Source organism: Lemur catta, chromosome 2, assembly GCF_020740605.2.
Source record: "Lemur catta isolate mLemCat1 chromosome 2, mLemCat1.pri, whole genome shotgun sequence".
NCBI classification, from domain to species: domain Eukaryota; kingdom Metazoa; phylum Chordata; class Mammalia; order Primates; family Lemuridae; genus Lemur; species Lemur catta.
The window spans coordinates 18,266,955-18,293,352 of record NC_059129.1 but is presented as its reverse complement, the minus strand read 5'-3'; the positions used below and the strand labels follow the sequence as shown (position 1 = coordinate 18,293,352).

General features: G+C 40.0%; 1 protein-coding gene across 3 annotated transcripts in view; it reads left to right on the top strand.

Annotated features, from left to right (window-relative positions):
• Positions 1 to 26,398, top strand: part of XPO6 (exportin 6) — a 98,144-nt gene that overhangs the window by 8,371 nt on the left and 63,375 nt on the right. For all 3 annotated transcript variants that reach the window (XM_045542856.1, XM_045542857.1, XM_045542855.1), the window contains exons 2-3: positions 21,684 to 21,774; positions 25,482 to 25,594. In XM_045542856.1, the coding sequence (XP_045398812.1) occupies positions 21,684 to 21,774; positions 25,482 to 25,594 (204 nt within the window). The remainder of the gene's footprint in view (positions 1 to 21,683; positions 21,775 to 25,481; positions 25,595 to 26,398) is intronic.

Below are 26,398 nucleotides of genomic sequence, written 5' to 3'. Positions count from 1 at the left end.
TGGTAGAGGAGTGGCACATGGCCCTGAATTTTAAGACAATTACACTTTTAGATGTCTCAGTAAGGATGAAGATGATTTATTAAATATTTGGAATGTCTTTTGAAGACTTCCCAAATTATACCTTGTTTTCTAGCCACAACAAACCACTTATCCATCGCAGAGCACTCAATACACTTTCATACTTCTCTGCTTTTGCTCATGCTGTTCCCCTGCTTGAATGTCCTTCATTTTTCCAGGTGAGACCTACCGTTTCAAGGTTACCATAAACATCACCTCTTTGAGGCTTTTCAGCCACTAGTCTAACATATATCATCTTTGATTATAGTTGGGTTTTTTTTTTGGCTTTCATTAATTTGATTTATTTGCTTTTATTATGTAAAAATTGCAAGGCTACATTCTTATAGTAAGTGTCAAAACAATTCAGAAGTTTAAAGAGCAAAATGTGAAACTCTTGCTTCCTTTCCTATTCTCTCCTCCTGGGGCGGGGAGGATTACTTTTCTCTGAGAGTCCACATCAGAGTGCGTCTTACTCCTTTTTGCTTCTCCAATGCCTAGTAAGCATTCAGCAGGTATTTGGGTAATTAAAAGAGCCAGGTGCAAAAATAAACCCAAGAAGGTCAAGGTGGGCCGTTAAGGCTAGTAAGCCAGAGCAGCAGTATTTGGAGAGTGTGGTAAGATTGAATATTGAGTATGAATACAGTAAACACCATGTTTTTCCAAAATTCATGCAACCAGCAAGCTCAGCTAAGTGTATTTTTCCCCTGTATGGGTGGAGGTGGGCAGCAGGTGAGCAGGGGGAAATGTTAGAACAAATGTCATGTAAGATGGTGTGCTTACTGGGAAGCTCCAAAAGCTAGTTGCTGCTGGTGGGGAACAATGAGGAGTGGGGGGAGGGAGTTGTGGGCCTGACTGGGGAAAGCCACAAGGCAGAGAAGTGAGGGAGGTGAACCAGGCGAATGGCAAGGGAAGGAAATTGGGCTGTAGAGGGACAAAAAGTTCTGTGTGTTTCAAAATTACACGATGCCAGCCATTGTTAAGGGGCTCTAATGCATACTGTGTACAGTACATCATTTAGTCTCTCACAGCTACCCTGCAAGGTCGGTATTATGTTTCCATTTCACAGTTGAGGAAGATAAGGACACTGAGGCTCCGGGAGGGAGGAGGGTACTGCTAAGTAGCTTGTCCAGACTTACATAGCTAGTTGACAGAGCCAGGATTCAGACCCAAGGTACCAACTCCAAAGCCCTTGCTTTTTCTAGATCACTAGGTTTCTTCTTAAGCCTATGCACATAGACATTAGGCATATTTACTTAAAATGTAGCCCAGTTGGGCATCCCGTACCAGGAAAAACTAGCTAATCTTAAAACCTGAAAAAATTTACCTCATAGTGGAAAGGTCAGATGGTAAAAGTCTGCTGATGTGGTAACAAAAGAGAAAAGTAGTTATCTCTGCATATCCTGTAATGTCATAGAATAGAAAAAGTGTCACTGTTGAGGGCATAGCGGTAGTTGCTCCATGTTACAGGACATCAGCAGAAAGGAAGGTTGCTTGAATTGAGTTTCAGTTTAGGTAAGCCCATTGGGTTAGTATATGCAGTAGGTTCATTTACGTTAGAGCAGCCTGCTGCTGTTTTATATGAGGGTTATAATGAAAAAGATCTCTGGTCTAGGGCTCCCTGAAAAGGTAAAGATATTTTATGAGCTAAGTGAAGCTGGGAGAAAAATCATTGATTTCTAAATTGGCTAATAATCAAATCTGGGAAGTTCTTCATTTTAGAGTAACAGCTGGGTAATTTTTATAAAAGTGACATACACTCACTTAAGATCAAAAAGTACGAAGAACATGAGAAAAAAGTCACTCTAAATCTTCCTACCCTAAACTGATTAACCTTATATAAAGATTCCATATGTCTTTGTATCCATCTATATTTATATGGATAAGGGGGATGGATACCCCAAATAAGTACTTTTATTAAAAAACTGACTAATCCAATTTTTTGGATCACGTTAGTTTTAAAATAAAACAAAAATAATGTCACTTGTATTTTTTTTAAAAAACTTTATTTTGAAATATATACTTATAAGAAGTTGTAAAACTAGTACAGAGGAGTTCATGACCAGCCTGGGCAAGATACAGAGAGCTTGTTTCTTAAAAAAACCCAAACCCAAAAAACTAGTACAGAGTCCTGTGCATCTTTAACCTGGATTTCCCCATTGGTGACATCTTATATAGCTGTGTGCAATATCAAAACCAGGAAATTGACACTGGTACATGTCAATTATTGACTAGACTAACAGACCTTATTGAGTTTTCGCTTTTTTAAACCTGCATTCATTTGTGTGTGTATGGCTGTGTGCAGTTTATTCCATGTATTGTTTCATGTAACTAACAACACAAGGCACAAAACTGTCCCATCGTCATAGGGGAAACTCTCATGCTACTACCTCTTTGTATGTGAAGCCTCTCCAGCAACTACTCATCTGCTCTCCATCTTTGTGGTTTTGTCATTTTGAGAATGTTATATGACTGTAATCAGAGTATGTGACCTTTTGAGGTTGACTTCTTTCACTAAAGCATAATACCTGTGAGGTCCATCCATCTCTCTTAAATTTAATAGCAGAAAAAGAAACTAGTGAAACAGAGAGGAGTTGTCAGATTCCTCTTTGCTTAAATAATTATTGGCTCTTGATAAATCCCTATAGGTTAAGGCCTGAGACTTAATGAAAAACTTTAAGAAGATGGCATCATTTTTTATAAATATATATGTTGCATATTTAAGTTTTAGGCAGTATCAGTGAACTTCATAATAGGGAGATAAGAAAATTTGTACTCTTTCTATTTCTCCCTCCTCACTTTTGATTATTTTACTTTGTCAGTGGCCTAGAGCATTTGTGGTCTGCTTTATAACCATAAATTCATCAGTATTTAGTATTTTACATTTTAAAGGATTCAGTGTTCTCTACTGGTTCTTTTAACTAAGATTTTCTGTGTTGAATTCTTTGATTCCATCTCCCTGTTGGCTGGATTTTATTGTCCATTTTTAAAAAGAGTCCTTATTTGGTAAATTAAGAATGTCTGCCTTTTTAAAGGACATCTTGGCTAGGTATAACATTCTTGGATTGTATTCTCTTTCCCTCTGATTTTGTAGACATTGTTCTACTATCTGGGATTGAGTATTCTTTTGATCCTTTTAATATATTGAACATTCATTCATTTGCTGATTTTTTTTTTTCCCAAGAAGAGTTTGTGATTGCTATATTCTCTGAATTACATGTTTAAAAATGTCTCTGTGTTGTCCTTATCCATGAATGGTAATCTGTCTGGGTATAATACTCATGGTTCATACCTTTTTTCCTTTTTTTGAGACAGGGTCTTGGCCTGTTTCCTGGGCTAGAGTGCAGTGGTGTCATCATAGCTCACTGCAGCCTCAAACTTCTGGGCTCAAACGATTCTCCCGCCTCCCAAAGTGCTGGATTACTGGTGTGAGTCACCACACCCAACCCAAGGGAGACATTATCGATTTGCCCTGGAGCATGGTGTGCCTGCTTTACTGTATTTACCTAGTTCTGTAATGTTGGTTATTTTAGATTTCCCGTATTTGCAGTTGCATCAATACCGCAACAAACAAATTGAACATATCTTTGATTGCTTTATGTAGGATAAATTTCTAGAAGTAGAATTGTGGGCAGATGGTAAGTGCATTTAAAAATTTTGGTAGATAGTGCTAGTTCTCCAAAAAGTTTTTATTAGTTTACACTGTTATTAGTGGAATAGTTCCTGTTTCCCCACCTTCTGGGCAACACAGTTAAAACTTTAACGTGAAGGGTGAAAATAGCACTTCAGGAATGACATGTGCAATTCTTTAGTTATGAGTGAAGTGGAACATCTTTTGATATTTTATTGCCATATGTATTTTTTTCCTACCTTAGCTAATTATTCTTGATCTTTTGATCTTTGTACATTTTTCTGCTGGGTCAACCAGTAGTTTTTTTTAAATGTAATTTGGCTGAATAATTTTAGAATGTTGATGAAATTGATCAAGTTTGTAATAGCTTGCACTTTTGGTTGAGCAGTTGCAAGATGCATTTCATGCTGCTGATTTTAGTAGGGTGGGGAACCTGCAGCCTTGGGGCCACATGTGGCCTTCTGGATTCTTGAGTGTGGCCTTTTGACTGAATCCAAACTTCACAGAACAAATTTAAAAGGATTTGTTCTGTAATTTGGATTTGGTTGAGGGGCGGCACTTGGGGATCTGGAGGGCCACATGTGGACTTGAGACTACAGGTTCCGCATTCCTAAAAGAACCTTTTAGAACTACAGGCTTAATTCTAGGTAAGCAATTCCATTACCAGAAAGCTGTGGAACTTTCTTAGTAAAGTGATTTCCTGATAATTGTTGCTGGTTCTGTTAGTTGGGTGTATGAACCAGAGTGTTAATTTAGAATGTTAAAGGCTGTTATGAACTAGTTTCTCAGAAGAGTCTACTAGTCATGCTTACGGTTTCTCTAGTTTTCAACTAAAATTCCCCTGATGGTAGAGAGAGCCCATACTTGGTGAAAGGAAGGCACTTATCCTGAGGCTGTAGGTCATAGCAGCTCTCTGTAAACTTGAAATTTCTTGAAAATCTTGGGTTGTACCCTAGCCATTTATTGTTTAAAAATTAATATATCTGCTGTCAGAGGGTACAAGAGAAAATAAAATAAAAAATTAATATATATTCCATCTCTCCATCTATCATAACTGTTTTCCCCAGTCTTCACAAGAAAATGAAAGGTCAAGCCAGATATGTTATATTTGAGGAGCACTATGTAATCTTTATCTCATTTTACTTTTGGGGTGACTGGTCTATGTCTTTGGAGCTCTGTGGACAGACATATAGTCATGTGCCACATCATGACCTTTTGGTCAACAGGGGACTGCTTACATGATGGTGGTCCTATAAGGTTGTAATACTGTATTTTTACTGTGTCTTTTGTATGTTTAGATACATAAATACTTACCATTGTTACAGTTGCCTACAGTATTTAGTACAGTAACACTCTGTACAAGTTTGTCATCTAGGATCAGTAGGCTGTACTGTGTAGTCTAGGTGTGTATCTATCTGGTCAACCATCTAGGTTTGTGTAAGTGCACTCTGATGTTCTCACACAACGAAATCAATCGCCTGATGACAATTCTCAGGATGTATCTCTGTCGTTAAGTGACTAAGTGCTGAAAAGTCGTATCCTGGTGTATCTGTAAATGAGACTTCTTATGATGAGAAAAAACTTGACGGCTTTTGAAAAGACCTCAAAGAAATACAAGAAAATATTTTGAGAAATAGTAAAGAATCCTCCTTTCCTCCTCAATAGTGAACAGATTGAAAGTGAAAGAGTTTTGAGTTGACAGCTTTTATTCGGATATTCAGTAGACCCTTGATATTTCATATTTGTGTTTTTGACTGTTAGTAACCTTCAAAGTCTTTAATAAATAATTTGTTGTTTTTGAGAAGATGATTTGAGTTGCTTCCAGTTGTCTGGAGCAAGTCACATAGCTGGCTGGTGAGTGGGCCCAGCTGAAAGCAGTTCCTAAAACAGTGAGTACTGGGCCATTGCAAAAATTGCTGATTATTTAGAGAAAGTTGTAAAGATGCTTGTGGTATGAATCTATGCACTGGAAAGTGTGTAATTTGTAATTCTTTACTGAAACTGAAAGTCAAGATCAGGACGAGGCATTGGTGAATCTGGGGGATCACTTGTAACAGAGTTGCAAAATAATTGGGAATGCATCTAGGCTACAGTTATTAAAAGGATGGAAACGGGTGGATAGAAGATATGGAAGTTTCTAACCCTGGATGAGTTTCCAACCTTGTGCATGTTAGCAGATGATTACAGTGTTGGGGGATAAGTGCAGATAGAGAACCTTGGGAGAGGCACAGCTGTACTTAAAAAAAAAAAGCCTGGCTAAATTGGGGGTGAGAAGGTTGTATCAGGGAAGGATTCCCAGGGGAGGTGATGACTAAGTTGGGTTTCAAAGCGAACATAGGGAAGTCACTAGGCAGAGAATTTGGGGCATGAGGTGGGGAAGCAGAAGAGCATTTGGGCAGATGGAGCTACAGATTCACATTAAAGGGAGAAATGGCTGAGTTGGCTCAGGTCAGTTTGTGAAGATGAAAGCTTTGAAATGTTGAGGAGTAAGGCTTCTAACAGGCAGCACAGGTGATTTCTGCGAAGGCAACTGCTCCCAGAAACAGCTTTGGTTTATTTAATTTGTGAGGAAAGGAGCCATGTGCTTTATTATTACCCAGGAGATTATTCATCTACATTCTTCATTCTATGGTTAGCGAAAGACAAATTAAGTGTTCTATCATAGATTAATTTGTTTTAAACATTTTATTTTGAGATGATCTAAGACTTGCAGAAGAGTTGCAGAAATAGTACAGTTTCTGTATGTTCTTCTCCCACAGGGACTTATTAAAAAACAAAACCAAAAACCAAAATTATAGTAGCCAACCCTTCCAATGTTTGTGACCAGTAATTTAGCTCAATTTCTGCACCTTCTTTATTCTAGTGCCATTTGGCAATTAAAGTAGGTACTGATGCTACTGTAGAATCACAAAATCTTTTGATTTTGCTTACTTACTATTCTGATTGCAAAAAGTATTTTGAACTCTGTAGATTATTTTATAACTATTTAAAAAAGAAAATTACCATCTGATTCAATCTCTGATAACATTTTGGTTTGCTTCCTTCTAGTCATTCTTCTAATTTACTTTTATAATATAGCTGAGATTACACTGAAAATGCACTTTTTTCTTCTGCCCTTTCCACTTAACATTATAGCATAAGTGGTTTTTCAAGTCATTAAATACTTCATAAATATTTACAGTGGCCGTATAATATTGCATTGCATGGATTCTTAAGCAATTAGATTGTTCCATTTTTTTGCCATGGTAAATAATACGTGATTAATGTCTTTGCAGAAAGCTTTTTGTGCATTTTAGAAAATTGCCTTAGGATAGATTCCCAGAAAGGCCTAAGGGTATGAAGATTCTTTTTTTCCTTTTCTTTTTTAGAAACCTTTTATCTTAGAATAGTGTTAGATTTAGTCTGAACATTTTTAAAGCACTTCATCACATGTTTTCCAGAAAGGTAATACCAGTTTATTTTTCCCACCAGCTGTAGATAAATATACTCATCAGCTTTGGGTAATCTTAGGAAAATTAGTGTTAATTTAATAGGTTAAAAAAATGGCTTCTCGTTAGTCTTCCTCAATATCTTTTTTTTTGTGTGTGTGTAGGAAAAGTTATCACCAAGTTAGATTATATTTCTGTCCATTTATGGGAGACAGATCCCATATGCGTACTTTACTTACTGTTTACTTAAGTATCCCTTATACTTATTTTAAGGTATTAGAAATGGTACCTTAACATTTTTTACTTTTTCCAGTCTTAAGATGGTTACTTTTCTTTATTGTAGTAAAATATAAAACTTGCCATTTTAAAGTGTACAGTTTGGTGACGTTAAATATATTCACCATGTTGTGTAACCATCACCACACTCCAGTTTCAGGCTTTTTCATCATTCTAAAGGAAACTTGTACCTGCTAAACAGTCACTCCCCATTCCCCCCTCCCCCCAACCCCTGGCAACCACGCATCTGTTTTCTGTCTGTATGGATCTGCTTATCCTGGATATTTCTTACAAATGAAATCATTATAAGATATGGCCCCTCAGTGTCTTCTAAAGCATTAAAAAAAAGATGAATTAAATTAAGTAAAGCTTGAATTGAATCTGTGTATTGTATTTTAAAAATTGACAATTCATTTATGGCAACAGTCTTGAATTCAGCATATTTAATTGGTCAGGATGCCCCACACCCTAGCCATTAGGAAGAAATAGTGTACAATTATTGTCAGCCGATAGCTGTAGACATTGGTGTGGGATGGAACTTCAAATAGGGACAAAGATAGGAAAAGTATGGTGCTTGGAGGGTGAAAGCCAGTGAATGACAGTGTGTTCTATGGGTGTGGTGGCTCATGCCTGTAATCCTAGTAATCTGGGAGGCCGAGGTGGAAGTTTGAGACCAGCCCTAGGAAGAGCGAGACCCCTGTCTCTACTAAAAATAGGAAAAATTAGCTGGATGTGGTGGTGTGCGCCTGTAGTCCCAGCTACTTGGGAGGCTGAGGCAGGAGGATCGTTTGAGCCCAGGAGTTTGAGGTTGCTGTGAGCTAGGCTGATGCTACGGCACTCTAGCCTGGGTGACAGAGCAGGACTGTCTCAAAAAAAAAAAAAAAAAAGCCTCAGAAAGAAAGAAAAATAAATAAACAAAAAAGGAACAACTTTTGCTGCAGGAACCTTGGATCTAGTCCCAAATACACATGGAAGACTGGAGGACACTGTTGTGTCATTCTTAACATTTGTAAGCACCGGTAGGTGATAAATGAAAGAGAAGGCATTTGGCATTCTTGGGATTTTTTTGAGCATTTAGTTGACTTGTTATGTGGGATTTTTGTTTATTTTGTTTCTTCCTTTTGTTTGTTTGTTTATTTTCTTTAAGAGCTATTGCCTCACCAGTGACACAGTGAAATAGTTTTGCTCATTTATGGTTAAGGGTGCTAAGAGATTTACATACATTGATGTCATTTCATTCTCACCACTACCTGGTGAGAGGGAGTACTGTTGTAATAAGTTCATTTTGCAAGTGAAAAAGCTTGACGTCAGAGAGGTTAAGTAATTTGCCCTAGGTAGTGCTGATTAGTAAGTGAGGAAGTCACAATCAGATGCAGATCTGCCCTGACTTCAGAGCCCACCCTTCAATTAAGGCATTCCCAGGACCACCAGTACCCAGCCACCTGTTGGAGTGGAAGGCCCAGGTGGAACGGTGTGGGATTTCTAGTCATACTTGGCTTTGTGCTGGTTGCCCTGGTGAAGGAGCAGAGCTGGGATAGTAACTGAATCAAGGCAGCGTGTTGTCTCTACCTCTCCTCCTCTCCTTCCCCATATTCCAGCAGGGTCTGTTGAGAACTGCGGGAAGAGTGATACCTGCCCCTCTCCCAAGCTAATTATGTTTGTGGTATGGGATTGGAGGCTGATAGAAAACTACATGTAGTCATCCCTTCATTACCTGGGGATGTGAGCAAGGCCAGGGTCCCTGGCAGTGTTGGGTAATTGGACAGGAGCTAAGTACTTGTTTCCCTTCTCCTGTGCAGTGCACCCCTCCGCCAAAAAAGGGGTGCTGTCTGCTTTCCTGTTCTCACTGCAGCCACTACCGCCACTGTTCTGCTTTTCTAATGCAGTGAATTGCCAATGGTGTGGAGGAAGGGAACCGTGTATAGTTCTCATATTGTGTAAGTTACAGCTTTTTAAAAACCATGGTTTTATTACCAAGCATACTATTGAAAGTAAAACTGAACAAAATTGCAGTAACTAGTAGTATTGTGCAAAACCCAGAGCACGTGAGTCCCTGGTCAGAGAGTTACTATGCAGCAGCATCTCCCTTTGTGGAGAGTAGTCATCTATGGTGATGGGAGGAGCATTTAGAACCCCCGGGCCAGGAAGACTAATTTCCTACTGACACAGATCTCTGCTTGTGCAGCACCCTCACACTTCCTGTGTAGTGTACTGCCATCAAAGGTGCCCTAGCAGCTGCTCCCATGAGCACAATTATCTATATTTTGTGGGATACTTAAGCACTCTTTGGCAACTGGTAATGATAGTTTGAGAGACTTTGAGGAATGTGACTGAACATGAATTAAAAATCAAAGTATTAAGGTGGCACTGGGTGTACTTAGAGGGACAAGCTGGTGACAACTTAGGGGAATTTGCCTTTATAAAAACCCACACATGGAATTTGTGTAAGTGAAACCTGTAGTGAGGTAGAGATGATTATATTAGCTTGCACTTGCATAGTGCGTTATAACCAACACATAGTATACACACCTGCTTGCTTTCAATACCAAGGATGCTTGAGGAGATTGCAGGATTTGCCCAAAGTAACACAAGCTATACTCAGTAGAGCCAGTCTCTGCCTGCCATACTTGTGCATGTACCTCTCTCAGTGGTAGCACTGGTTCCCAGGAAGCCTGTTAGTTTTGTTGTGTAGAGGGCATCCTTTTTGTGTCCCCTCATTCTTTCTTTGGCCTCTGTTCAGGGCATTGTTATCTGTACCCCAGGTCGTAGCAGTGCTGGAGCACATTCTAATGGGCTTGTTCCCACCTGCTCATTTCTTCCTTTCCACAGGAGTGATTTGTCTGATTGGTGCACTGGGGAGAGGTTCACACCATTGGCTCACATCTACCAAGCGTGAGGTCACTGCATCAGAACACTGCCTAGCTTTGTGCTTGAACTCTCTCACCTTCTTACCCTCCAGAGAAGCTTGTCCTTAGCTGTGTCCTACCTCACTTTTGTGACTAGAACTTTCTCCCTAGGCCTGGAGGGGGTGGTAAGGCCAATGCAGAATGGGAAGGAGGAGGCATCGCAGGTTTGCCAGTAGTGAAGAGGACATTAGACTTGGATCTGTACTTGGTTTCCTGAGACTGTAGCAACTGGATGGAACCCGGAGGGGAGAAAGGAAGTAACTGTGCTATCCCAAGTCCCAATAGTCTATAATACAGACTGGAGATTTTTGCCAAAATCAATCAAGTGTTATTTTAACTGTTACTTAAAGTGCCAGGTCTGTCTGCGAATAATTCAGGATAAAGGTGGTGTAGATTTTACGAAAGAGACTCACTCTTAAACAGTAGCGGTGGTAATAGCAGCTGAAATGAAATTTTTTACATATGAGGGGTATTGTTAATTGTGATTTTAGATTTGCAGCATGCTTTTACAGTGGTCTGTCAACATCACACTTATTCATTACCTGATGTCATCCAGTGCCAGGTAAGGCCAGCTCATTCATCATCCTTGAAACCCTTGGAGCAGAAGGCTCTGTGCTGCTTCAGGGGTGGAGGGACTAACACTGGGAAAGAGCTCTGACCTGCCCCGTGTGTTGACTTGACCAATAATTTGACTTTGGTCAAGACGCTCTCTGAGCTTCGCTTTCCTCCTCTGTAAAAGAAGACTGGACTTGCTGTTCTTTGGAGTTTGTGTATTTCTATCTTAAGATTCTGTGATCCTGTTTTAGGATTTCTTGGTAGCATGCCTTGTGTTAATGTGCTCAGTATCTTCGGAGTTTAACTGACTAAGCATGTGGATATAAACATTCATCCTCCTGGGATATGTACCTGGGAAAGAGAAGCAGATGGAATTGTGAAGAGAGCCTATTCTTGGCTGTATTACTTGTTTATTTGAGACAGTTTCTTACAGAGTAACTATTTTTATCATTTACTTCTTTGGCTGTCTAACTAAAGCATTCCGACTAGAATATAAGTAAATAAGTATATAAAATATATGTATTTTAGCTCCTAGGGGATATGATTGTTGCCTGATCAGTAGGTGCAAAATTTTTAATATCTAGTCTGTGTAATATTGTTTTTCAAAAACAGTGGTGAAATAAAGCTGGCATCTGAGAGGATAAAGTCATGTCCCTCCTAGTGTATCGTTTTCTCACTTTCTCTTTCTCAGTTGCCCAGCTTGCTGGGAGCAGCGAGGAGCAAGGTGGAGGGTCCCAGCCAAGAGATGATATTTTAAAAAACTTGTTATTTGGAAATAATTTCAAACTGACGGAAAGATTGCAAGATTACAAAGAACATTCTTAGACCCTTTACCCAGACTCACCTGTTGTTAACATTTTGCCCTGTTTGCTTTATTATTTATGCTCTTGCATGTGCTCTCTCTCTTCCTCGCTCTCACTGTATATATATATATATATGCATGCACATACCTACCTACATAAGCTTTCGCAATTGACACCCATATTTTTTTCCTAAACTATTTAAGAGTTAGTTGCCTTTGTTGTGGCCTGTTGTCCCTATATAGTATATTTCCTAATAGGGATATTTTTCTGCACATATAACCATATTATAGTCATCAACTTCAGTTATTACAACATTGATTCAGTACTTTAATCTACTACCTGTACTCCAATTTTGTTAGTTGGCTCAATCATGCCTTTTATAGCAATTTTCTCCCTCTAGTATGGGACCCAGTCTAGGATCAGGTGTAGCATTTACTTGTCATGACTCTTTAATCTCCTTTTGATTTGTTTTAAGTGTTTGAAACCAGTGCACCTGTCCATTGGAGGCTAATTGGTTACTCTTGTTTTTATGTACTGTACAGTAGTACATGGAGAGCTTTTCCTAGCGTAAAACGTACTGTTCTCTGTATACAAAGATGTTTCCTCTAATTGGTCCCCATGGGGACAGAATATGCCGCCTCAACCTTGTCATTACCACAGTGGGACCAGTTGAGCTTTCTGGCCTAGATGCCTGGCAGTCATCCTGCTTCTAACTCACAGTCCTCAGCAGTAATCAGATTCCTTTTGTTCATGGACAAGACAGAGAGATTGGGCACTTTGTGCAAAACCAGTAAATACTAGAGGAATGTTCTGTCATTGATCAAGTTCATGGTAGTTTTAAATTAAAGCAGAAAAGTGCTTTTTGATGACTAGAATTATGTTTAGATGCAGCTGCAGTATATGTTTTAATCAAATATTAATTTTCTGCAAGAAGACATTATGCAAAGTTATTCCCAAAGGGCAAATATTATTGAGATTTAAACTGTGGGCAAGACAACAAGAAGCCCTTCTGATGCAAAGGGATAACTTTGTTAATTTCAGACACATGTTTGATAGAGTGCTGAGTGCAGCTGTCCTGGCCTTAACTTTCCGGTGCCATGCTGTGGCTCTCTGTTTTTTTGCTTCAGTAGAAGACAGTTTTTTCCATGCAACTTTTGTACATAATTTTTAGAATTAATTACATCCATATTTACTTGTACTCTTAGTCCCCCTCTGCTTAGCCTTGCCCCTACCCCCCCTATCACAAATAGGCTAAGGAAACAAACTCAACATGTGTGCGGATGGGACCGACAGTCAGGAGACTTGGCGCGCCACTGCCTAGCTGCAAGTCTCCGAGCAAGTCACTGATGCCTTTGCGTTTCACTGACTGCTAGACTTCGGAGAGTCAACTGGTTTCACCACTTTGCTTATAGAGAAATTGAGATTTCTGTTTCAACTTGATGTGTTTAGTTTTTTAAGAAGAAAGTATCTGTAGACTGAGATACAAAAGAGCAGTGACCGGGGAGAGGAGGGGGAAGACTTGTTCTGTATGTCGTTCTCCTGACTGGGCTTCCTTGATGTGCTTTCCTGTTTTCTAGCTTTTTGAGCTGAGTGACTTCAGGAGGGGAATAGGTAGTGTTATTTCATCTCATAATTCTGTGCAGGCCTACTGGTCAAAGAGATTTTTTTTCCTCATCTATTTTCTTTGGCGTAGTGAAGGGTGTAGGGAAGTGAGAGTGTTCATTTGAGAGTTCAGATGCCTATGGTAATCCTGTAAGCTTTCAGGGAGAGTTTACACGAGATTGAATTTCTTTGCTGATGGCATCTGTTGTAACAAACCAGGTATGTTTTGTATACTTTTTCACCTTGGTTGGCAGCAAGGATAGAATCACTTTTCTCAGAAACCGTCTTTATTTACAAGCAAATAGAGTAATAAAATTGTTCTAGACATGCCACTGCCATGTTTGAATGGGACTCTGGGACACTAGTCCTCATTTTGTTTAGGTTTGGTACCAAGGAGGCCATGAACCTGAATACAGAAAGCTGCTATAATTCACTTCCTATTAGGATATACAGCATGTGGCTCTTGGAAAAGGTGGCAAAAAGCTTTTTAAAAAAATAGTTGTTTTTTTCCCCAGTACTAATTTTGTGAAATGAGGGGGTTGTTTTAGAGGCCTATAGGTAAAACGTTACAGATTTTATCAGGGTTTAAGAAAACCGTCATCTAGGTACCTTATCTTAAGGGGGAAAACACCATATTATCCACCTCCAGTCTCAGTGTTCTTTAAAATTATTAGTATTCTCCTATTTTTCACAATGGATTCATTGAGTCTGTGAGCAAAGGTCATTATGATCGGAGCCCTTAAAGGGGGAAATTTAAAGGGTCACATGTGTCTTTCTTTCTTTCTTTTTTTTTTTTTTGAAACACGGTCTCACTCTGTTGCCCAGGCTAGAGTATAGTGGTGTCATCATAGCTCACTGCAACCTCAAACTTCTGGGCTTAAGCAGTCCTTCTGCCTCAGCCTCCCAAAGTGCTAGGATTACGGGCATAAACCACCGCACCCAGCCTAGCTGGGACTCCAGGCGTGTGCCACTACACCTGGCTAATTTTTCTATTTTTTTGGTAGAGATGGAAGTCTTGCTCTTTTGCTCAGGCTAGTCTTGAACTCCTTGGCCTCAAGCCATCCTCCTGCCTGGTCTCCCAAAGTGCTAGGATTATAGGCATGTGCCACTGCGCCCGGTTTTGTCTTAAATTTGGAGGAATTACCCGTATTCTTGAGAAACAAAAAGTGGAACCAATAGTCTTCTTGTTCCTTTTTTTTTTTTTTTTTTTTGAGACAGAGTCTTGCTCTGTTGCCTGGGCTAGAGTGAGTGCCGTGGCGTCAGCCTAGCTCACAGCAACCTCAAACTCCTGAGCTTAAGCGATCCTCCTGCCTTAGCCTCCCGAGTAGCTGGGACTACAGACATGCGCCACCATGCCCGGCTAATTTTTTCTCTATATATATTTTAGTTGGTCACATAATTTCTTTCTATTTTTAGTAGAGACGGGGTCTAGCTCTTGCTCAGGCTGGTCTCGAACTCCTGAGCTCAAACAATCCACCCGCCTCGGCCTCCCAGAGTGCTAGGATTACAGGCGTGAGCCACCGTGCCCGGCCAGTCTTCTTGTTCCTTTTACTCTCCTGAATTTGGTCTGTAAAATGTCTGAGCACCAGTCCATGCTGGATATTATAGAAAATACAAATGCATTAGATAGAGTCTCTTTCCAGATAGCGTATGTTCTGGTTAGAGAAGCCTAATTTACCTGTGATGTATTAACAGTGATAGCTGTGACTTCAGTCCTTAACTTTATGCCTGGCATTGTGTTTATTATGTGCTTTACATTTTATTTAATCATCAGAACAACCCAGTATGTTAGGTACTCTTAATATCCCCAGTTGTACACAGGAGGAGAAAGTGGATAGATTAAATAACTGGGCCAAGGTTGAGGTGCATTTGGATTTGGACTTAGGGAACCTGACCCCAGAGCCTATTTTGGCATTCTGAAATGACCAGAGTACAGTACTATGGGCAAAATTCTGTGGTACTGATTACAAGACAAAGAAGATGAAAACAAAGAAGGGATCTACACTGTAATCTTTGTAGGAAATTTCATGAAAGTTGAACTATAAATTGCAGACCCAGCAGCAAATGCAGGATAGGACTAGACATTTACTTATGAGACCATGAGTGTTCAGACTAGAGTAATGGCGTCCTGTGGTGAGTAATGTTGAGTCAGGCATGCTTTCCTCCTCCTTTTCTTCCTAGTAAACTCCTCTGCATTCTGCAAAACCCAAAATATGTCATCACCCCTGTGAAGCTCTCCTTCAGAGTTAGTACTCTCTTTGGTCTCCTGAGGCTGTTAATTCTTGTGCCATTCCTGAAGGGTGTAAACCTTCATAATCTACTTTTTATTCATAGGTTCTGCCCTCTCTCCCCATCTTACTTGTCTTTGTATCTCAAGGGCTTAATTTAAGCAATATCAGGTACTTAGTGAGTATTGAGTTCCTGTTTGTCGATCAAGTAGCTTAGTTTCTTAGTGGGTCCTGATTTAAAGCTGGGTTTAGAATAATTGGGGTAGAAAACCTTCAGGAGAGTTTACCTGGTGGCCAAGTACAGATGGTATTGGAACTGGAAAAGCTGGCGTCAAGGGGACCAGGTGAATCATAGCAGTGCAGGCAGGAGATGGTTAGGGCTTGGTGGAAACGGTGTGAAGCAGCAGCCAGCAGGCTTGGTGGCATCTGTGGTGGGAATAGAGACTAGGGGGAAGAATCAAAGAAGATTTCAAATTATGTGGCCCTTCCCCCTTCTTTCAAGTTTTTCTTGTAATTTTTTAGGTGATGATGAGTCTTGGTTGATTTAGTAGTTCCTTAATAAGTGAGTCAGTAGCATAGGTCTCTGAACTGCTGACCCAAGAACAGTGCCGTAAGAGGAGCAGTTAAAGTCAAGGCAGGTACAGTTGAAAGCTTATCAACTATTCAGATTTTAACTGTTTATGGAATAGAAAACTTCGGTTTGATTCAGATATATACATAGCTCTCCAAGAGTATATTCTGAGCCAAGCTTAATTCATCATCATGCCCAGATGTTTAAATTTCAAGTCTGTATGCCATTTGCTATCAAGGTGAGCCAAGTAACTGCTGGGAAGCATAGGCTTATGGGGTTGTACTACTTCATGTTTGCCACCCTGGGCAGATCTGAAGATAAATAACTGGTGGTTGCTTTTTTTTGAGACATCCCTGGCTAATTTTCTCTATTTTTAGTTGCCTGACTATTTTTTTTTTTCTATTTTTAGTAGAGACGGGGTCTCACTCTTGTTCAAGCTGGTCTCAAACTCCTGAGCTCAAGTGATCCTCTTGCCTTGGCCTCCCAGAGTGCTAGGATTACAGGCGTGAGCCACTTCGCCTGGCCCAATAAGTGATGGTTTGAATCCAAGAGTCTCATGCTTAGAGTTTACCTGCAGATTTGCTGCAGATCGCCAAATTGCTCTGAATAGCTGTGTTAATAGAGGAAAAACACAATTTCTTTTTTTCTTTTTTTGAGCCAGGGTCTTGCTCTGTCACCCAGGCTAGAGTGCAGTGGTGTGATCATAGCTCTCTGTAGCCTCAGACTCCTGGGCTCAAGCGATCCTCTCTCCTCAGCCTCTTGAGTAGCTGGGACTATAGAAGTGTGCCACCATATTCTGCTAATTAAAAAAAAAAATTTTTTTTAAGAGATGAGGTCTCACTATATTGTCTAGGCTGGTCTAGATCTCCTGGCTTCAGCAACCCTCTCATCTCAGCTTCCTGGAGTGCTAGGATTATAGGCACGAGCCACCATGCTGGGTCTGAAAATACCAAGCTGAATTTTAAAACGAGGATAACATTACATATTTAAAATTTAAGTATGTATACTTACAGGGGAAGTGCACACATCGTAAGGTAAAGTCATCATCCTAGTGGAACTAACACTCAGATTAAGGATATTACTAGAATTCCAGAATGTCTCCCCCAAAGTCTGATTATAACACCATAGATTAGTTTTGCTTATTTTTAAAGATTAATATAAAATGAGTAATGGAAGGATGTGTTTTGGCTTCTTTCACTCAACATTGTGTTTGTTGCGATTCAGCTATGTTGTTGCACATAGCAGTAGTCATTTCTGTTGTCTTATGATAATCTCCTATGTGAATAAACCTATCTGGGTTCTTTCAACTTTTTGGATATTATGTGTAATGGTACTGTGAACAATTGTGGGCATTTCTTTTGGTATACAGGTACAGATTTCTCTTGGGAATATATCAAGGAGTAGAAGTGCAGGGTCATAAGATATGCATACGTTTAGCTGCCAAATAGTTTTCCAAAGTGGTTATGCCAGTTTATGCTCCCACCAGCAGTGTACGCATGTTCTAATTGCTCAGCGTCCTCACCAACACTTATTACTGTCAGTCCTTTTAATTGTACCTGTTCGAGTGGCTGTGTAGCACTATCTTGTTTTTAGTATTTCCCTTATGACTAATGAGGTTGAGCACTTATTTATATGCCTTTTATATACCCTCTTTTATAAGTAACTATTTGCCTGTCCAAAAAACCTGAGTCATTTGTCTTTTCTTTACTGATTTGTAGAAGTTATTTTATATTCTGATAGTTCTGTCAGTTATCTGATGAATGTCCCAATTTATCAGTCTTTTATGTTTAGTGCTTTATGTGTCTGTTTAATCAATTTTTCTCTACCCCAGGTCATGAACATATTCTCCTATATTATTTTCTAGAACCTTTATTTTACCTTTCATGTTTTGTATCTATAATCCAAATGGAATTTTTGTGTGTGAATGTGTCTCACTTAGCTTTAAACTAATCTTATCTTTCCTTAGTTTATTAAAATCTGAGGCTTAAATCCCAAGCACAAGATGGGAAGCAGTCAGATATATACATATCTGAGTGTTCTTCGTAAATTAGTCAGTGTAGTGTAGGACATAAAGTTTGAATAGCCTTTGGCAATTGAAGCCTTCTCTCCCTACCATACAGTGGCACTTGTTTTTTTGTCTCTTTCATTACTTGAAAATATAGTCTGCAAGGGAGTATTACCACTTTCTTACTTGTCATTAATTCCTTAATTTAACACAGTCTGGATTCTGGCTTCACCACTTGCTTTAAACAGCTGGCAAGAAGGTTCCAGTGGCCTTCTTGCCAAAAGGGGGTGAGAGAATTTTCCAGTATACTTTAACCATTTGTAGATCTTGAACATATCCTTTATGTCTTTCTACCTCTGTTCTGATTGTTTGACCTTGGCAAATTCTCAGCCTCCTTCTTTTACCTCCTGTAAATTTGTGTAGTTTCATTTTGAAATCTAGTCTGAAAAGACCTACAAGATGTGATTGGGACAAAGCCCCTAAGCCTGAAGGCATGCGTCTCTAGTTTCAAAGCAGGCGTGACCACTTCTGTTGTTTTGCATTGGTCTTGCTGTGGTCTGTTTTCATTTGGTATCTGAGAACAAATAAAAATGAGAGCAACCATAACTCCAGATTAGATAATTCCTACAGTTTATGTATCAGTTTTACATGGATCACCTCATTTGATCCTCATACATCCTGTGAGGCAGGTATTATTGTTATAATTATAGAAGTGATTGAAAATGGGAACAGCACATTATTTGTTCTTGTTGAGAAATACCCGGTTAGCTTTTGGAGTTTTTTTATGTAACCATCATTTAATAGGAGCATCCATCTGGGATTCTTATGGGTACTTCTGTCTTTACAATTTCCACAGGACCCATAGCTTCTTGTGTTGGGGCAGGGAGTGTGGGGTAGATGGGACTGGGGATGGAGACAGAGTTGGATTCTTTTGGAAGTTTTTTTTTTTTTTTTGGTGGAGATTGAGTCTTGCTTGTTGCCCAGACTGAAGTACTGTGGCACAGTCATAGTTCATTGTACCCTTGAACTCCTGGGCTCAAGCCATCCTCCTGCCTCAGCCTCCCAAGCGGCTGGGACTACAGGCATGTGCCACCACTCCTGGCTTATTTTTTATGTTGTGTAGAGACGGGGTCTTGCTGTGTTGCCCAGGATAGTCTCAAACTCATGGCCTTAAGCAGTCCTCTGGCCTTGGCCTCCCAAAACACACTGGGGTTACAGGCTCCAGCTACCGCACTCAGCTCTTTTAGGAGATTGTCGGGAACTTGCCAATAATCATTAAGTTCACAAACCTCCACCTCCAGAACCACTACTAAGTAAATGTTGGTGCCTGGATGTGATGAACTTAAGTTTTTTTCTAGGATCTACTCTAAAATGATTCAACACAAGAAAAAGTTGTGAAGAGGGGTGATTTCAAGATGTGACCTTAATTTTCAGGAATCCATTTTGGTTCCAGAAGAACTATTGATTTATTTTAACTAAATAGCTGATATTAGTTCAACAGATACTTCTTGATTTATGTTTATTTTTATTTTTTTGGCAGTGAGTTGTTGTTATTCTTGATTCTTCTGTATCTTCCCACAGCCTTTTTATTTTAAACAGCAAAACCTTTTTTTTCCCCAAATTAAATGGTATATCAAACTTGATTTAGACCATAGCATTCTTGTATTTATATAAGTTCATTTTAGAAGTTTGAATTTATAACGTTTACTTACAAAGTCAGTGAGAACAGTGAGGCTGTTTCGGTCAACACAGACACTTGAAATAGATTTAAAAAGATTGCAGTCTTATTTTAGCTTCACTTTTCAGTTTATTTTTGCATTTGAAAAAATAGATAGTTTTTAATAAAACAGCTTGGCTTGCAAGCCAAGAATATTTTTTAACTAAACTGATACAGAAATTTGAAAGAGGAGTAGAGGGCTACTCTTTATCATAAATATAAAATCCAGATGGTCCCTCAGAATCACAAGTGCTAAAACGATTGTATAGTAATTCATCACTTAGCATGTCAGAGTTGAGTTGTCATTGCACAGCCATCATTCTTTGACCATGGTATGGGAGGGACATCTGTGCCTGGCACTGCATAAGTGTGGCCTCCATGTTCTGTGTGGTGTACTTGCGTGTGCTGGTTGATGTAGTGGGGCTCGTGTAAGTCTGATTCAGCCTCGTAATTGGTCCCAGTCCTGAGAAGTGCTGAGAGTGTGGTTTATCCACAAAGTGGCCGAAGTTCCTGTTTCCACAAAAGTAAACTACCAGGTGGAAGTCTCTGGTCTCTTACATTTTGACATACAACACATGTGAGCGTGGGCTTCTATTAAAAGGCAGCTTTTATAGTCAGCTCTTACTCTATGGGTAATGGAGAGGATGTGGGGAAGGGAGGTGGGTAGGTAGAAAGGAATTAAGAGACAATGAACAGGCCGGGTGTGGTGGCTCACGCCTGTAATCCTAGCACTCTGGGAGGCCGGGGTGGGCGGATTGTTTGAGCTCAGGAGTTCGAGACCAGCCTGAGCAAGAGCGAGACCCTGTCTCTACTAAAAATAGAAAAAAAAAAAATTATACGGACAGCTAAAAACATATATATACATATATATAGAGAGAAAATTAGCCGGGTATGGTGGCGCATGCCTGTAATCCCAGCTACTTGGAAGGCTGAGGCAGTAGGATCTTTTAAGCCCAGGAGCTTGAGGTTGCTGTGAGCTAGGGCAACAGGGTGAGACTCTGTCTCAGAAAAAAAAAAAAAAAAAGAGACAATGAACAAAACAGAACTGCTCTTGGCTCTTGATGCTCTCTGAGGATTCTGAAGTGGTCTGGGGATGCTCGCCTTTTTGTAGACAGGTGTGTGAAGGAGTGTTGACTCACGCTCATTGCTGCAGCTGACATCCTCCTACTTCAGTGAGAGAAAAGGAAGTGAGTTTGGGGGCTCCATATGGAATAGGGAGAGGATGAGCATTGGGCGTCTTGGGCCCTCTGTCTTCTCATTTCCAGCCTGAGCAGTTATGCTGAGCGTCTGTCTCTCTGAGACTGGTGTAGACGTGCTGTCTGATTTTGAGTCCTTGTTAGCTTGCTTCTCAGCTGCACCCTGGTCTCCGTTGGCTGCTTACATGAGCTTGAGAGTTGACTGTGTCTATGAGTCCTAATGAAGCACCTTCAAGAAAACCCCTAAGAATCCATGCAGCAGTTGGATACAATTGCTCTGAATCAAAATATGGCCAATTATTCAGACATGGGGGAAATGTATTATGGACGGATAATCTAGAAGGAGCCCTAACCTTCTCCCTGAATCTCCTCACTCTGCTTATTCAGGCAGGGCCTAGGCTGTTAATTTGCTTTCAACATGTTTCCAGAATTGAATTTTAAATTATTTGTCCCCTTTTCCTCAGCATAAATAATTGAAAATAGAATGCACGGTAGCATGGATTTATAGAGAGTATTAAAACTTAGGGTTTTGAGCCAGCTGGGAAACTCTCTTCAGTTTTTCTGGCTTATATCATGCATTTGAAGAATGTCGAACCAAGATGTTTTGAGGAAGTAAGTTGCTCTTGCTGTTGAATGTGACCTGGAAGGAACCCGAGGAACAGTAGAACTGAAGATGCAGTTTATTGATGTTTTTTCAAATTCCTTTGTTAGGCATCTGAAGAAGCCTCCCTCAGGGCACTGGAAAGTCTGATGACAGAATTTTTTCACGATTGTACGACCAATGAAAGAAAACGTGAGATAGGTAAGTGGAGTGTGGCATTGCAAAGAGTAATTTATAAGGAGAAGGCCCAGTGGGGAGGAAGGAGTTGTCTGCAGCCTTGGCTGGTCGAGTTGGCATGTTTTCCTCTTGAGTTCTTGCTCTTTTTGCTGTGGTTCTACTGGTTTGTGGCTGGTGAGGTCTACAATACTAGTTATAAGGACATAGTGATAGATTTTCCTTCCTTTGGTGAAGGAGAAAGCCCTTCCCTCACTTTGTCTTAATTTCAGCAATGTTATTAAACTGTCATAAGAAGCCTGCGACTGTTAATTTAAAAAAACTCACGGTGTCAAAATGTTCAGTCAAAATGAACACGTTTTGGTGTGCAGAGGTCTAATGTGAACCTCATCTAATGCTCAGAGATTCCTTAACTGCTGTTCTTTTGGGGGCTTCTGGCTTCTGTTTTCCATTTCTCCACTGTCCTCTTTCCCATTTTGCGAGTTTGGGTGAATAAAGGCTTCAAACAGCAGAGGTGTAAGTATAATCACTCAGGTCTTCTGGGGACCTCAGCACTTTTGTAGAATCTACTTTTGAATTTTATATTCATTCACATAAACAATATTCATTAAAACATAATCATAAAGTAGAAATTGTATTCAAGTGTTAGATCTTTGCCCCAGGGACACTGTGGTCCTAGAGCCATCTTTTTTTCCTGAGTCTTCACTTGAGAATGAAAAATATTTTTCTCTTTCCAAACCTAAAGACTTTTCCTTTGGGTGGCCAGCAGCTCTGTGCTGGTAATGTAATGTAAATTCATTATTTCTTTTCTTTTCTTTTCTTTCTTTCTTTTTTTTTTTTTTTTTTGAGACAGAGTCTCGCTCTGTTGGCTGGGTGGAGTGAGTGCCGTGGCGTCAGCCTAGCTCACAGCAACCTCAAACTCCTGGGCTTAAGCAATCCTACTGCCTCAGCCTCCCGAGTAGCTGGGACTACAGGCATGCGCCACCATGCCCGGCTAATTTTTTTTTCTTTATATATTTTTAGTTGGCCAGATAATTTCTTTCTATTTTTTTTTTAGTAGAGACAGGGTCTCGCTCAGGCTGGTCTCGAACTCCTGACCTCGAGCGATAGACCCGCCTCGGCCTCCCAGAGTGCCAGGATTACAGGCGTGAGCCACTGCGCCCGGCCTAAATTCATTATTTCTACTTCCTTGGAGTTCTTTTTCTGAGGCTCTGGGACCCTGGAGGCTCATTTCTCTCTCTCTCTTGACTTCGCTAAGTCATATTGGCAGTTAAATGTTATGGCTGATTTCACCTTTGATCTAAAGCCTGGTTGGGGTTCAGATTTCCAGGTGGCCAGTAGACCTGTGTCTATAGCCCATTTTCCCCTGTGCCCCAAGTATCATCAGCTCCTGATAGATGTTAACTTCTTTTTTTTTTTTTTTTTTGAGACAGAGTCTCACTCTGTTGCCTTGGCTAGAGTGCCGTGGCGTCAGCCTAGCTCACAGCAACCTCAAACTCCTGGGCTCAAGTGATCCTCCTGCCTTAGCCTCCCAAGTATCTGGGACTACAGACATGTGCCACCATGCCCAGCTAATTTTTTATATTTTTTCTTTAGTTGCCCCGTAATTTATTTTCTATTTTTTTTAGTAGAGACGGTGTCTTACTCTTGCTCAGGCTGGTCTTGAACTCCTGAGCTCAAGCGATCCTCCTGCCTCGGCTTCCCAGAGTATTAGGATTATAGGGGTGAGCCACCGTGCCTGGCCAGATGTTAACTTCTAAACTTTTAATTTTACACTTGGTGGTCTCTTTGGGGCCTGCCCCTACATGCCTTGTTTTTCTGAGTGAGAGCACTGTGGAGAATCGGAGCATTTAGAAACCAGGAATCTCTGGCAGAAGCTGAGCCCAATAGGTGAACAGGTATCTGGCTTAGAAGACCCACCCTGCTTGCCTCCCTAGGTTCTCTTATTTTTCACTTGGGCTGGCATTTCTCCTGCCCCCCAAATGATCCCCTTATTAGTTTTGCTACTAAAGTATCTTATACTTACAGTAAAAATATCAGTGGTGATTTTTACCAAAAGAGGTGGAGGATCGTTCCCTTATATTAATCTGCTTTATTCTAACACTCTAATTTTTTCAGTCTTTTTTTTTTAAAGCTTATAATTGAAATACTTTTGATTCTTCTCTTAATTTTTGTTTTGCAGATCAAATATTGCTCACCTTGTGTGTTCATGAATTAAAAGTGTGAACCCTCTGAACATTTTCGTATTCTAACCTGATTTTAAAATAGCTTTAAATAACTAGATGCTACAAATGTCTAATTTAAATGCAGGCTATGGGGAATCCGGGGGTTTGGTTCTCTACAGTGGGTGTGTCTTAGTTCAGTTCTCTTTGTACTTAGTCATTGTAGATTTATTCGAGTGTGTGGGCAGGAACCACTTGCTTCTTTTCTGTTGTCTTAGGATAAATTAACAGCTTTTCCTAGCTAGGTGGGAGAAAAGAGGGAGGCCTTTTCTTAAAAGGGCTCCACCCACCCTCCAGCAAAGGTGGGTTCCTAGTGCTCTAGGGATTAGGTTGATAGAACTGTTAGCAGGGAGCTCAGAAGATCATCTGGTCATTTTACTGGCAGAGGAAATGGAAGTGTCAAGGAGGAATGATGACTTGTGTGGGGTCAGACTGTGAATTAGGGGCAAGGTCTAGAACAGAGCCCAGAGTTCCTCATTTCCAGCCACAGCCTTGGGTTTGATTTCACCTCTGAGATTCATAGAAACTTTTGCTTAATTATTAGGAAAGGTCATTAGCTTCCTTTTATGGAATATTTGGTAAGGCTGCCTTGTTGCATTTAGCCCAGGTTGTAGGGAACTAGCAGAGCAGTGACTTTAGGATTAAAAGGAGCTGCTGTGTGTGCGTTCTGCTTTTCCAAAGGCTTTCCTAGAATCTCTTGGGGTTGTTGGCCCACACATTGTCACCCTTTTTGGATTATATTTCAGGTCCAGTGCAGCAGGTCAAGGTGACTAAGAGGCAGCATATCCAGAAACATGGCGATAGACTCTTAATGCTCGCCACCTTGTGGACTCTGGCTGTGCTTGTCAGCAGCCTGTGGCGAGGAAAGCCATCTCTAAATGATTTGACGTGTGGACAGGCTGCTCCTGGCAACTCTCATGATTGTTACACTTACTTACTTACTTATTTATTTGGGTGATGCTTTAAAATAAAACCAAGCCAAATGCAGACAGTTAGCCATCTTGAACTCCCTTGCATTTTTCGTATCCTGTCTTTGTAACATTAATCTTAATTGTTTCTTTCTCTGCTTCTCCAGCCATGGTTTTGTAATGTGTGTATGAACAATTTATACGTTACTGAAGATGTGTAGAGGAGTGGTGAGGAGATAAAATACAGCTCATACGCCACGAGAAATAAGCTAGCCATCATTTTCAAGAAGAGGAAATGATACTGTTATAACATTCCATACACACATTAGGTTAAGTAAGATCTTTAGCAATGAAAGTTTCTCTGCCTAAAGAAGTATTCATGGCAAAGTTATTGGCTTTTAGATGGCTGAAGATACTGTCAGTGTTGATGTTTACCTGAGTCAGAAAAATATTATATGATTTATTCTGTCTTGAAGAACCAGCTGAATTTAACCTTACATTATATGGAGAGAGGCATGTTTAAAAAAAACAGTAAGACAGCCCAGTCTTATGTTAATTTCATGTATTTTCATAACCACCCTTTGTTGCTGTTTAACTTTTCCAGAGGAGCTTCTTAATAATTTTGCCCAGCAGATAGGAGCCTGGAGATTCTGCCTGTATTTTCTCTCCAGCACTAGGAATGACTATGTAATGATGTACAGTTTAACGGTTTTTGAGGTAAGTTGTCAGATAATTTTACAGTCTTCTGAAAGTATTTTGTAGTCAAATTGCCATGTCATTGGCCCTAGAGTTTGGCTTTAATGTGCAGATGAGTGGGAAAGAGTGGGAACTCAGCTCAGGGGCTTCTTCCCACATGCTGCCTTTATCTCCATGTCGGTGGCTCCTTTCCATCCATTCTCAACACCAGAAAGGTAACATGAATGGTTGGCTTTAGGGTTAAGTAGGTAGGTTGTTTATGGTAATGTGTAACTTTTCCTTCCTATTATCATTTAACAGAGAAAGATAATTGCAGAAAAACATTTGGAGAGGAGGGATGATATCCGTAATACTGCCATCCCCAACTACAAAAACTTTCATTTATATCACCTCTTTTCTAGTCCTTGTTTTCTGTGCACACATTAAAAAAAATATATAATTACAATCATATTGCTCGTGCCATTTTGTGTTCTTCTTTTTCCTGCTCACCTTTATATTATATTATATTCCCATACATGGTTGTGACATTCACAAAGCCATTCTCCTATTTTTGAAGATTGAGATTGTTTCAATCATTTTTTGATGGCTGTTAGAGACAGTGAAGTATTAGAAAGTTTTTGCACATACAGTTGTTTGTTTCTGTTAATTTTTATTTAGCAGATCTTCGTAGGAATGGAAGTGTTGTATTATAGGATTTGAATATTTTTATTGTTCTTATTGCCAAATTGCCCTAAACATTTATTTTAAAAAAAGTTTCTTGTTTATTGAGGTGATATAACTAACCGTGGGATGAAAACCAGTTATTTTTGTGTATAGGTTGTTAGC